Consider the following 12,348-nt stretch of genomic DNA (forward strand, 5'->3'; position numbering starts at 1 on the left):
GCAGGGAGACAGATCTCCTTGCTATCCCTGACTCTCCTGTGATTTCTTCCCACAGCGTTTCTACGGAAGCTGAATGGTGGGACAAAGGTGTGGAGTTCTGTCTAGGGAGCGTCAAGGAGAATAGGAAAGGCATTGGTTGTATCATCCTTTATGGCAAAAAAAAAAAGAACTGGCAATTACAGTTGTTCATCAGGGGTGTCTGTGGGGGATGGGTTCCAGGACCTACATGGATAATAAAATCCATAGATGCTCAAGTCCCATAATTGGTCTTCTGTATCCACAGTTATGCATCTATGGATTCAACCAAGCAGAGATGACACAATACTGTAATATTTCTTGAAAAAAAATCCACATATAAGTGGGCCCACACAGTTCAAACTTGTTTTGTTCAAGGGCCAACTGTAAACCCAATGCTAGCCACAAATAGTGGTCTGGTGCAACAAAATGTCACCCTTGGGCTTTGGGTTTCCTCGGCTGTAAAATAGGGATAGTAAAGGGACCCACAACATTCAGTTATTAGGATTAAGTGGATTAATACATATAAATCACCTTAAACAGTATCTAGCATGTTGTCCAATAAATGTTAGTGGTTACACATTTGTGCAGCAAAATAGTTTATTCTTTAGCAATCATGAAACAAAATGGTGTTCAACATCCTGAAAAGACCACACATAGCTTAGTTACATGGACAAGGGAGGTTGTTATAACACAAAGGGCAAGACGTTTTTGGCCCTGTCTCATTTAACGTTTGGAGAAGGCACTGGCAACCCACTCCAGTACTCTTGCCTGGAAAATCCCATGGACGGAGGAGCCTGGTAGGCTGCAGTCCATGGGGTCGCACAGAGTCGGACACGACTGAAGTGACTTAGCAGCAGCATTTAAGGTTGCTTTAAAAAATACTGTTCAGATTATTGTATTATATAAATAGTGTGAAAATAACACTACTTTTAAAACAATAATCTGAACTGTATCAGTTAAGATCTGTTAAGCCCTTACATAGGCTTGCTCCTTGGAAGAAAAGCTATGACAAACCTAGAGAGCATATTAAATAGCAGAGACATTACTTTGCATACAAAGGTCCATCTAGTCAAAGCTATGGTTTTTCCAGTAGTCATGTGTGGCTGTGAGAGTTGGACCATAAAGAAGACTGAGTGCCAAAGAATTGATGCTTTTGAACTGTGGTGTTGCAGAAGACTCTTGAGAGTCCCTTGGACTGCAAGGAGATCAAACCAGTCAACCCTAAAGGAAATCAACCCTGAATATTCATTGGAAGGACTGATGCTGAAGCTCAAGCTCCAATACTTTGGCCACCTGGTGCGATGAGCCAACTCACTAGAAAAGAGGCTGATGCTGGGAAAGATTGAAGGCAGGAGGAGAAGCAGACAACAGAGGAGGAGATGGTTGGATGGCGTCACTGACTCGATACACATGAGCTTGAGCAAGCTCTAGGAGATAGCAAAGGACAGGGAAGCCTGAAGTGCTGCAGTCTATAGAGTCTCAAAGAGTTGGACATGACTGAGCGACTGAACAACAACAGGAAGCTACTAAACATTGTAGTCCAACTCCATACACTGTACAACCTGATCACGTTAAGATGAATACAGATGCAACTTCCTGTTGCCGTTGAAATAAAGATGATTCAGGTGGCCTCCTGGGATCCAAACCCCAAAGCCTGTAATACATAATTATGTCTCCCATCTCTAGAGACGCCCAGACCAAGCTTCCTGGGAGTATCCAAGCCCACCCCGCCACTCCATCACAGACACAGAAAGTACTCTTCTTACTCTGGGCATGTCTGAAGGCCCATCAGTCACCTAAGAATTGGAGAACTTTCTAGGGGACTCTGCATGTGTGACAATTTTTTATTCTGACTTCTAATCTTGCTTGGTGAAGCCTGTACTGCTGAAAAGCAGCTTATGCCACTCTTTTCAAAAGAAAGTCTTTTTTAAAAGTAATATTTCTGATTTTTAATGGGTAATTCGCATACTCGCCCTGTCCCGCTCCTCCTTGGACGTTGTCCTTCTGTACCTAAATGCCATTAGGGACTGGGGGTGAATAGACCTTAAAAGGGCGGAGCCTCCATTCTTGTGCCAAAAGCGCCTCTTCCTTAATGCGCCTGCGTAGTTTCTCCCACGCCCTGGGGAGGATTCCTATCGACTTTCTCCGCGCTCGGCGGCTCTTCCTGGCAGCAGGCGGCCATTTTACTGGAGCCTGTGAGAGAGAGAGAGAGAGGAGAGAAGGGTGACACTGGTTTCAGGGCCGCCCCGGGAGCCTCAAGAACGGGAGGCAGCCCCGGAGGTGGTCCCTGATCCCGGGTCCTGCTCTTGGACCTGGGAAGGGAATGCGTGGGGTGGGAGGGGGCAAGATGGTTGGGGAGTGCCGACAAGGATTACTAGGTGGGGGAGGGGCGTTGCTATGGTGACCTGGAAGGGCGGGGTCAGATCTGAATCGCCGCTATGAGTCACCCGGGCGTTGCCTGGGAAGGGCAGGACTGGGGTGGTGACCATGCTAACAGCCGGGTGGGATTTCCCGACTTCGTGGACTGGAGGGACTCTGTGTCTATGGCAATGATCGCCTGGCGGAAGGGGCGGAACTAGATCTCTTCACTTGAGATGCTGACATTCCAGGCCCTTGTCCTGCAGGCTCCCGCGGGCGGACACGCCGGAAGAGGAGGCCAGGGAATGGCCGCGGTGTGGCAGCAGGTCTTAGCAGTAGACGCGAGGTGAGGCGTGGGGTCGGAGTTCGTGGGAGCGGAAGTTATTGTGGTGCATGCGCAGTGGCAATAAATGAGGCTGGGCAGAGAACTTGCCTTTTGCGGCTGAGTGGGCTTGCCGGAGGTGAGCATGTGCAGTAGTAGCGTGCGGGGCTTGAGAGAAAGACTGGCCAGAGAGGGTCGTTAAAAAGCATGCTAGGAGAATGCAGTCACATGTGGGCATGCGCAAAGCGTCTGGTATTAGAACCTTGGGAGGGGGTGCTAGAGCCCAGGCTAGTGACATCCTGTTCCCACTTTTGCCTCCAGACTTCTTTTACCACCATCATTTCCCCAGCCTGACCCAGTCGCCATCCCATACTGACCCCCACCATTCCCCACACTAACTCCCACACCATGTCAGATTGGCCCCTACCATTGTCTACATTGACTCGGTCACCCCATACCACTTCCAGCAAAATTGCAGACTGCCTCCATTGTATCCACACGGACCTTCTTGCCATGCCCGTTACTATTGTGGACTCACCCTCATTACAGCACCAGAGAGACCCCCATCACCACTTCTGACCACTTGCCATCCTTACACACACCTCATTCTCCTTCCCTATCCCTTGAGTTGATTGACTCCCTCTGTCCTGTGCCTGCTGCCCGCCTTGCCTCCTGCCATCGCAGGTACAACGCGTACCGCACACCAACGTTTCCACAGTTTCGGACGCAATATATCCGACGGCGCAGCCAGCTACTGCGAGAGAATGCCAAAGCTGGGCACCCTCCAGCATTGCGTCGGCAGTACCTGAGGCTGCGTGGGCAGCTGCTGGGCCAGCGTTACGGGCCCCTCTCTGAGCCAGGCAGTGCTCGTGCCTATAGCAACAGCATCGTCCGCAGCAGCCGCACTACCCTTGACCGCATGGAGGTGAGCTCCTCCCCATGCACTTGCTGTGTTTACTACCTGCCTCCATATTTATTCATCCAACAGACTTGTCAAGCACCTGCTATGTGCCAGGCACTGTTTTAGGCTCTTAGGATGAGCAGAAGGCAAAAAGAGATGATGTATGATATAAATCAACAAATACAAATAAGATAAATAGGTTGATTAACAGGCAATAAATGAAATAAATAGGTCAATAAACATAGCAAACCAGATAAACAAATGAATAACTACCATGGCTTGTAGTGAGGAGTGCTAACGTGGAAAAATAAAGCAGAGTTGGGGAATGAAACGGGACTCGTGTGGGGGACAGAAAAAAGCTGTTTCTAGTGGAGATGATCAGGGAAGGCCTTTCTGAGGAGGTGACAATTGAGCTGAGACTTGAATGAGGCAAGAGACTAAATCAAGAGGTTTTCTGGTGGAAAAGTGTTCATTCTTTGTTCAGAGAACATTTGTTGAATATCTGCTGAGCGGGGCAAGAGCAAGGAAACTAATGCAGAGGCCACCACAGTAGTGCCAGCAGTGGTGGCTGTGAGAAGGAATCTGGTTCTGACATATGGGGTCTTAGTTCTCCAACCAGGGGTTGAACCCATGCCCTCGCAGTGGAAGTGTGGTCTTAACCACTGGACCGCCAGGAAGTTCCCATGATTCTGGATATATTTTGAAGACTCTAGACCTTATAGGTTCTTGAGGGCTGTTTGCAAGGTGTGCCCACTTTGACCCTCTGTTGCCAGGACTTCGAAGATGATCCTCGGGCCCTGGGGGCCCGTGGGCACCGCCGCTCCGTCAGCCGAGGCTCCTACCAACTGCAAGCACAGATGAACCGTGCTGTCTATGAGGACAGGTATGCACCAGGGGCAGCTGAAAGAAGAGGTTTGTGAGGAGGGGAGGGGCCACGGGACAATGAAAGGCCACACGCTAGTACCTCCCTTTTCTTACCCTTCACTCCTACTGGGGCCTAGGCCCCCAGGCAGCGTGGTGCCCACCTCAGTGGCAGAAGCAAGTCGAGCCATGGCGGGGGACACATCGCTGAGCGAGAACTATGCCTTTGCGGGCATGTACCATGTTTTCGACCAGCACGTGGATGAGGCAGGTGAGCCAGTGGATGGCGGGTCCCATCACCATGCCTTTGCCCAAACTGAGAGCAACCCAGTGCCTCCTTTTCTGGAATGCAGGGTCTTGGGCCCATCTCTGATGGGGCAGTTCCCATACATCAAACTTTTCGCAAACCTAAAAGCCCTCTGCAAAGTGATCTGCAAAGCCTTGGTTACTTTATCTACCGTAAAAGGACTGCGCAGCTTAAAAGAGCACTTGGCTTCTGGGGTTGTGAGTCGCTTGAAGGAGCTTAAAGCTTCTGCTGCAGAGAAACCCCCTTGCGAACGGCAGAGTGGGTTTTGCAAACTGCCAAGACCTTGGTAATTAGAAAGTGCTAACTGAGATGTGGAAGCCACTTCACACTACAGAAATTATTTACAGTCCATAAGGTACTTGCCAAGATTTAGGGAGTTTTTGGCAGAGGGCCTTCCGGGTTCCAACTCTCTTTCTCAGCCAAGGAAAGCCCTTTGCTGAGGCCACTGTGCCTGGTGCAGTGATTCCTGGCCCCCAGCTCACAGGTCAGAAGCTTCCATAAATGAAAGCGCTCGGTGAGCATGCTGACTCTCCCAAATGGCTCCTTGGCCTTGCAGTCCCCAGGGTGCGCTTCGCCAATGATGACCGGCATCGCCTGGCCTGTTGCTCACTTGATGGCAGCATCTCACTGTGCCAGCTGGTACCTGCCCCGCCCACTGTGCTCCGAGTGCTGCGGGGCCACACCCGTGGGGTCTCCGACTTTGCCTGGTCTCTCTCCAATGACATCCTTGTGTCCACCTCCCTTGATGCCACCATGCGCATCTGGGCTTCTGAGGATGGCCGCTGCATCCGGGAGATCCCTGACCCTGACGGCGCTGAACTGCTCTGCTGCACCTTCCAGCCGGTCAACAACAACCTTACCGTGGTCAGGCTCCAGGGCGCCCCCTCACCAAGGGAGGGATGCCAAGCCGGGAGGGCGTGTCTCAGGGAATGGGGATAAGGAGTCCCCTCTAGTCCATCACCTCCATCCTCCTTTGGCCAGATTCAGAGGGAAACAAGGCAGGACTGTGGTCTCAGTCCTTGGACTGGGGTGGGCTCACTGTGGGGATGAGGCAGTCTGTGGGTAGGGTCACGGCCCCATCAGCAGTAGTCCTACCATTTGCCAGCTGTGGGGGTTGCTGGCTGGGGAGCAGGGTTACTGGTTGGAAACCTTGTCTCAGTGGCAGCTCTTTGGTGGTCTGACCTGGATGGAGAGTCAGAGGGCAGGGGAAGGAAATGAAAAATCTAGCCCAGCCCTGAGCAGGGAGTAGGGGGAGTTGGCCCCATGAGCCTGTGCTCTGGGATCCTTTCAGCTGCAGCAGCAGCTGCCATCCTAGAATAGTCAAAGACTCCAAGAAGGACCAGGCAGTTCCCTTTAGTTCTGGGAGCAGCTGTCTGTTCTGGTCAAATTGCAAGAGGGACCAGCTGGGGAGGATTACCGGCCTGGGTCACCTTGCAGTCTACCGACCCACTCTCCTATAATGAGAGGGCACAGGGATCAGCCAATCCCATCAAATGCAGCCTCAAGAAGGACTAGCTGGGAGCAGGGTGATGGTGCATGGGTCTCACCCACAGGTGGGGAATGCCAAGCACAATGTGCACGTCATGAACATCTCCACGGGCAAGAAAGTGAAGGGTGGTTCCAGCAAGCTGACGGGCCGCGTCCTCGCTCTGTCCTTTGATGCCCCTGGCCGGCTGCTCTGGGCGGGTGATGACCGCGGCAGTGTTTTCTCCTTCCTCTTTGACATGGCCACAGGTAGGCAGGCACCCGGGTTTTCCTGGTGGCTCCGTGGAAAAGAATCCGCCTGCAATGCAGGAGCTGCAGGAGATGCAGGTTCCATCCCTGGGTTGGGAAGATCCCCTGGAGGAGGGCATGGCAACCCGCTCTAGTATTCTTGCCTGGAGAATCCCATGGATAGAGGAGCCTGGCAGGATCAGCCCATAGGGTCGCAAAGAGTTGGACACAGGCAGGCCTCCAGCCTGCATCTGGGTGCTTGCACTCCCACCCTCCCGGTGCACAGCCCTAGCCCTCACCTCTGCCTCCTTTCTCTCTGCTGCCACAGGGAAGCTGACCAAAGCCAAGCGACTGGTGGTGCACGAGGGCAGCCCCGTGACTAGCATCTCTGCCCGCTCCTGGGTCAGCCGTGAGGCCCGGGACCCCTCACTACTCATCAACGCTTGCCTCAACAAGCTGCTGCTCTACAGGTGAGTCTCCTTTCTGTGCCACCTGGAGGTGGGGAGCCTGTCCCCTCTGTCAGACTAGCGTGAGTGCCTTCTCTTCCCAACAGACTGAGCCATGGAGGGTGGAGATTAACTTCCTTGAGGGTGGAGGCCTGGTCTCTTGATAATATGATAACAGCAATATCAATAGGAGCAGTAATGCAAAAGGAGAAGTAATAGTAATAGCAGTAGTTAGCATGTTCATAGCAATTACTGGGGCCAGGCTGTGTTCAAAGCACCTTGTGCATATCACCTCATTTAATCCTCACAAAAACTGTATGAGGTGGGTGCTATTTTGATGTCTATTCTATAGATGAGCAAACTGAGCCATAAAATGTTTTAGAGCCCCCTTGAGCTTCCCAGGTGACACTAGAGGTAAAGAACCCACCTGCCAGTACAGGAGATGTAAGAAAGGTTGGTTCGATTGCTGGGTTGGGAAGACCCCCCTGGAGGAGGGCCTGGCAACCCACTCCAGTATTCTTGCCTGGAGAATCCTATGGACAGAGGAGCCTGGCAGGCTGCCATTCATGGGGTCACAAAGAGTTGGACACAACTGAAGTGACTTAGCATGCCCTTAGAGCTGTGGCCTGCTTTCTTTCCTTCCTTTTTTTTTTTTTCTTTTTGAAACAGGGAGTTTTACTATCTCCACACAATTATGTCACCTAAATGCAGTTCTCAGCCTGGGCTGCATGCCAGAAAGCTTTCCTTACCAAACTGCCGTGGAAATGCCCCAGACTCCCTGGAGTAGCTCAGGTTCATTCCTTTGAATGGCCATGCAGTGTCCCACAGTGCAGGGGTCCTGTAGTGTGGTCAGCCATTTCTTCTCTTTGTGTGTGTCCTAACTCCAGGATCTCTTAGGGATCCTTAGAGAAAGGAACTAGTGAATTAAACAGCAGCGGTGCCCCACATATGTCAACAGATACAGCTTCCAAACAGTCACTATTGCACTCTAGCCTATGCTTTAGATGTATATGCAGTGGTCTCAAAACTGGATTTCATGAACCTTGAAAGGAGCTTGGGTGTGGGGGTGGGGACACAGGCTAGCCCATCATTTGTCTCCCCCGGGGCTGATGCTGCCCCCCGAACCACTCTTCTCCTCTTCTCAGGGTGGTGGACAATGAGGGGACCCTGCAGCTGAAGAGAAGCTTCCCCATCGAGCAGAGCTCACACCCTGTGCGCAGCATCTTCTGCCCTCTCATGTCCTTTCGCCAGGGGGCATGTGTGGGTGAGTCCCATGGGGTTGGGGTGTCTGGGTGGCCAGGGAGGAGCAGGGACCAGGGGTGATCCTGTTCTGGCTGAAATATCAGGATACCCTAATGCCCTGACTTTCTGGGCTTCAAAAACTCCCAGCAGTCTCACACTTTGAACACAGACCCCCAAACAGCCCAGAAACCTCATAGCCTGAGACACAACCCCTCCTCACCCCCACCAACAAAGAACGCAGAGACCTCACACTCTGGACACAGAACCAACACAGTTAGGTGACCTCCCATCTAGGGCTGGTACACCCCAGGGCCCCCAGCCCTGGGACCTCACACCTTGGACATAAATCCATCAACACCTCAGACACCTCAGAGACTCCACATGCAGGGCACTCCACTGCCTCTTGCGACACCTCCTGATAGTCTCTCCTCTCATCTGGGCAGTGACTGGCAGTGAGGACATGTGCGTGCATTTCTTTGACGTGGAGCGAGCAGCCAAGGCCGCCGTCAACAAGCTGCAGGGCCACAGTGCACCCGTGCTGGATGTCAGCTTTAACTGTGATGAGAGCCTGCTGGCTTCGAGTGACGCTAGTGGCATGGTTATCGTCTGGAGGCGGGAGCAGAAGTAGGAGACTTTCAGCCTTGCTACTGTTCACCTTCCCACCCACCTCCTGCCCCAGTCTTGTATTTGTAAATAAAGTTCCTGTGCTTGTGCTGATGGTTGGCTTCCAGTTCTGCAGGGGGCGAGATGGGGGATAGGGCAGCTCTAGGACCCAAGATGGGATGAGGTTCACCTCCTCATTCATGCCTTCATACATTGATTCATTCATTCATTTGACAACCATTTATGAACATCTGCCACGTCAAAGGCACTACTTCACGTGTTTTACACAGTGATGCATTGGACAGACATTATCGAGCACCTGGTGTATGCCAGTAACTGTTCTAGGCACTGAGGGTACAGCTGTGACCTAAACTGACAAAAATCGCTGCCCTTGTGAGGCTTACATTCTAATGGAGTCAGGTAGATAATAGACAAAACTGTATAATGGGTCAGCTAAAGTTGAGTGTTGTAAGGAGAAAGGATAGGGGATAGAGTTGCAAGAGGGTGGGGAGGATTAGGCTCTTTTTGGTATCATGATCACAGATGTTCCTGACCATGTAAAATTTATTTTTTATGTATTTTGTAAAATAATTTTGTTTATTTTTGGCTGTGCCAGGTCTTCGTTGCTGTGTGGGCTTTTCTCTGGTTTCAGTGAGCAGGAGCTACTCTTCATTGCAGTGTGCAGACTTCTCATTCAGGTGGTTTCTCTTGTGGCACAGGCTTTAGTATTTGTAGCACGTGGGCTCAGTAGTTGTGGCTCCTGGGCTCTAGAGCACTGGATCAATAGTTGTGGCCCATGGGCTTAGCTGCTCCGTGGCATGTGGGATCTTCCTGGACCAGGGATCGAACCAGTGTCTCCTGCATTGGCAGGCAGATTCTTGACCCTGAGCCACCAGGGAAACCTTGATGTATTTTTTTAGATTTTATATTATATTGGAGTATGGTTGATGTACAATGTTGTGTTAGTTTCAGGTGTACAGCAGAGTGATTCAATTATATATATACATGTATCTACTCTTTTTCAGATTCTTTTTCCATGAGGTTGTGACAGAATGTTGACCAAAGTTCCCTGTGCTGTACAGTAGGTCTTTGTTGGTTATCTGTTTTATGTATAGAAGTATATGTATGTTAATTCCAAACCCCTAATTTATTAATATTCCTTCTTCCCACCTTTTCTTTTGGTAACCATAAGTTTGTTTTCCAAGTCTGAGTCTGTTTCTATTTTGTAAATAAATTCATTTGTATGTTTTTTAGGTCCTGCAAATAAGAGATATCATGGTATTTATCTTTCTCTATCTGACTTCACTTAGTGTGATAATCTCTAGCTCCATCTGTGTTGCTGTAGATGGCATTATTTCATCCTTTTTTATGGTTGAGTAATATTCCATCGTATATGTGTATCACATCTTTTTTTAAAAGATTTATTCTATTTTTTGCCTATGAGGGTCTTCATTGCTGCAGGCTGGCTTTCTTTAGTTGGAGCGAGTGGGGGTTACTCTTTGTTGTGGTGTGCAGGCTTCTCATTGTGAGGGCTTCTGTCTTGTTGCAGAGTATGGGCGCTAGGTACCTGGGCTTCTGTAATTGCACCATGTGAGCTCAGTAATTGTGACTCATGGGCTCTAGAGTGTGGGCTTGGTAGTTGTGGCATAAGGGCTCAGTTGCTCTGTGGCATGTGGGATCTTCCCCGAGCAGGGATTAAACTGGTGTCTCTGCATTACAGGGTGAACTGTTATCCACTGGACCACCAGGGAAACTCTGTATATCACGTCTTTATCCGTTCCTCTGTTGATGGACATTTAGATTGCTTCCATGTCTTGGCTATTGTAAATAGTGCTACAGTGAACACTGGCGTGCATGTATCTTTTCAAATTACATTTTTCTCGGGACATGTGCCCAGGAGTAGGATTGCTGGACCATATGGTAGCTCTATTTTTAGTTTTTTAAGGAACCTCCTTACTGTTCTCCATAGTGGTTGTACCAAATTACATTCCCACCAACAGTGTAGGGGGCTTTCCCTTTTTTGCCACATCCTCTCCACCATTTATTGTTTGTAGAATTTTGATAATAGCCATTCTGACCAGTGAGGTGATATCTCATTGTAATTTTGATTTACATTTCACTAATAATTAGTGATGATCAGCATCTTTTCTTGTGCTTTTTTGGCCATCTGTATGTCTTTTTTGGGGAAATGTCTATTTAGATATTTGTTGGGGTCCTTTAATAGACTGGAACCTGGTGGTCCAGAGTCAACAATAAGAAAGTGAAAGAGAGAGCCAGAGGGAGGGGGAGAGAGAGAGAGAGAAAGAAAGAAAGACACAGGAACCCAAGCTCTGATGGAGCAAAGGTATTTTATTAGCAGAAATGCGGGCTTATATATCTTTAGTAAGATGATTACTCAGCTATTACACAGGATGAAATTTTATCAATAGCCACAATATGGATAGTCTAATACGTACAAGGTTGCCGATGCTGAAAAGAGTCACTGAAGGGAGTTACTGAAAGGAATCCAAGCAGATACCATTTCTCATGATCTCAGTTCTGAGAGCTGCATGCAGTTCTACTCGTTCCCTAAATAGGAACTGATAAGGAACAGAGAATTTATGAGAAAGAGCACATAGGAATCCTCCTGTTAAACATTCCCTGACAGATCTTCTGCTCATTTTTGCCTGTTTGTTTTTTGTTTGGCTGCACCATGCAGTATGCTAGATCTTAGTTCTCTAACCAGGGATTGAACCCATGCCCCCTGAGAGATAAGTGTGGAACCACTGGACCCCCAGGGAAATCCCAGGGGTTGGTTGTTTTTTTGATATTGAGCCACATGAACTGTTTGTATATTTTGGAGATGAATCCCTTGGTGATCGCATCATTTGCAAATATTTTCTCCCATTCTGTGGGAGAAAATTGTCTTTTTTGTTTTGTTTATGGTTTCCTTTGCTGTGCAAAAAGCCTTTAAGTTTAATTAGGTCCCATTTATTTATTTTCATTACTCTAGAAGGTGAATCCAAAAAGATATTGCTGCAATTCATGTCAAAGAGTGTTTTGCCTATGTTTTCCTTTAAGAGTTTTATAGAATCTGGTCTTACATTTAGGTTTATAATCCATTTTTAATTTATTTTTGTATATGGTTTCAGAGGATGTTCTAATTTCATTCTGTTACATGTAGCTGGCCAGTTTTCCCAGCAGCACTTATTGAAGAGACTGTCTTTCCTCCATTGTATATTCTTTGTCATGGATTAACTGACCATAGGCATGTAAGTTTATTTCTGGACTTTCTATCCTTTTCCATTGATCTATATTTCTGTTTTTTGTGCCAGTACCATAATGTTTTGATTACTGTAGCTTTGTATTATAGTTTGAAGTCAGGAGCCTAATTCAACTCCATTTTTTTTTTCTTAAGATTGCTTTGGCTATCTGGGGATCGCTGTGAGTGCTCAATTGCTTCAGTCGTGTCCAACTCTTTGCAACCCTATGGACTGTAGCCCTCCAGGCTCTTTTGTCCATGGGATTCTCCAGGCAAGAATACTGGAGTTGGTTGCCATGCCTTCCTCCAGGGGATCTTACTGACCAAGGGATTGAA

The 12,348-nt window shown here is 48.9% G+C and overlaps 1 protein-coding gene across 10 annotated transcripts; it reads left to right on the top strand.

The window, feature by feature from the left end:
• The first annotated feature begins 2,095 nt into the window (after positions 1–2,095).
• Positions 2,096–8,886, top strand: WDR13 (WD repeat domain 13). Of its 10 annotated transcripts, none has more exons than XM_040265887.1 (10): positions 2,096–2,213; positions 2,643–2,722; positions 3,417–3,623; positions 4,373–4,482; positions 4,601–4,731; positions 5,324–5,631; positions 6,321–6,501; positions 6,809–6,950; positions 8,072–8,190; positions 8,612–8,886. In XM_040265887.1, exons 1-10 carry the CDS (start codon positions 2,111–2,113, stop codon positions 8,794–8,796), a joined length of 1,566 nt encoding a protein of 521 aa, XP_040121821.1. In that variant the 5' UTR covers positions 2,096–2,110; the 3' UTR covers positions 8,797–8,886. The 10 variants fall into 10 exon arrangements, with proteins under 10 accessions (XP_040121821.1, XP_040121825.1, XP_040121824.1 ...); XM_040265890.1 differs by having other exon boundaries at positions 2,172–2,213; positions 3,383–3,623; XM_040265889.1 differs by having other exon boundaries at positions 2,175–2,298; positions 3,383–3,623.
• The last annotated feature ends 3,462 nt before the right edge of the window (positions 8,887–12,348 follow it).

This window comes from Oryx dammah, unplaced genomic scaffold (assembly GCF_014754425.2).
Source record: "Oryx dammah isolate SB20612 unplaced genomic scaffold, SCBI_Odam_1.1 HiC_scaffold_23, whole genome shotgun sequence".
Lineage (NCBI taxonomy): Eukaryota > Metazoa > Chordata > Mammalia > Artiodactyla > Bovidae > Oryx > Oryx dammah.

Bases quoted from the DNA above. Each gene is read 5' to 3' on its own strand.
- WDR13 (XM_040265887.1), top strand. From the start codon at position 2,111: ATGCGCCTGCGTAGTTTCTCCCACGCCCTGGGGAGGATTCCTATCGAC. The intron at 2,214-2,642 runs GTGAGAGAGAGA...CTTGTCCTGCAG, and splicing joins CGGCCATTTTACTGGAGCCT to GCTCCCGCGGGCGGACACGC. The intron at 8,191-8,611 runs GTGAGTCCCATG...TCATCTGGGCAG, and splicing joins TCGCCAGGGGGCATGTGTGG to TGACTGGCAGTGAGGACATG.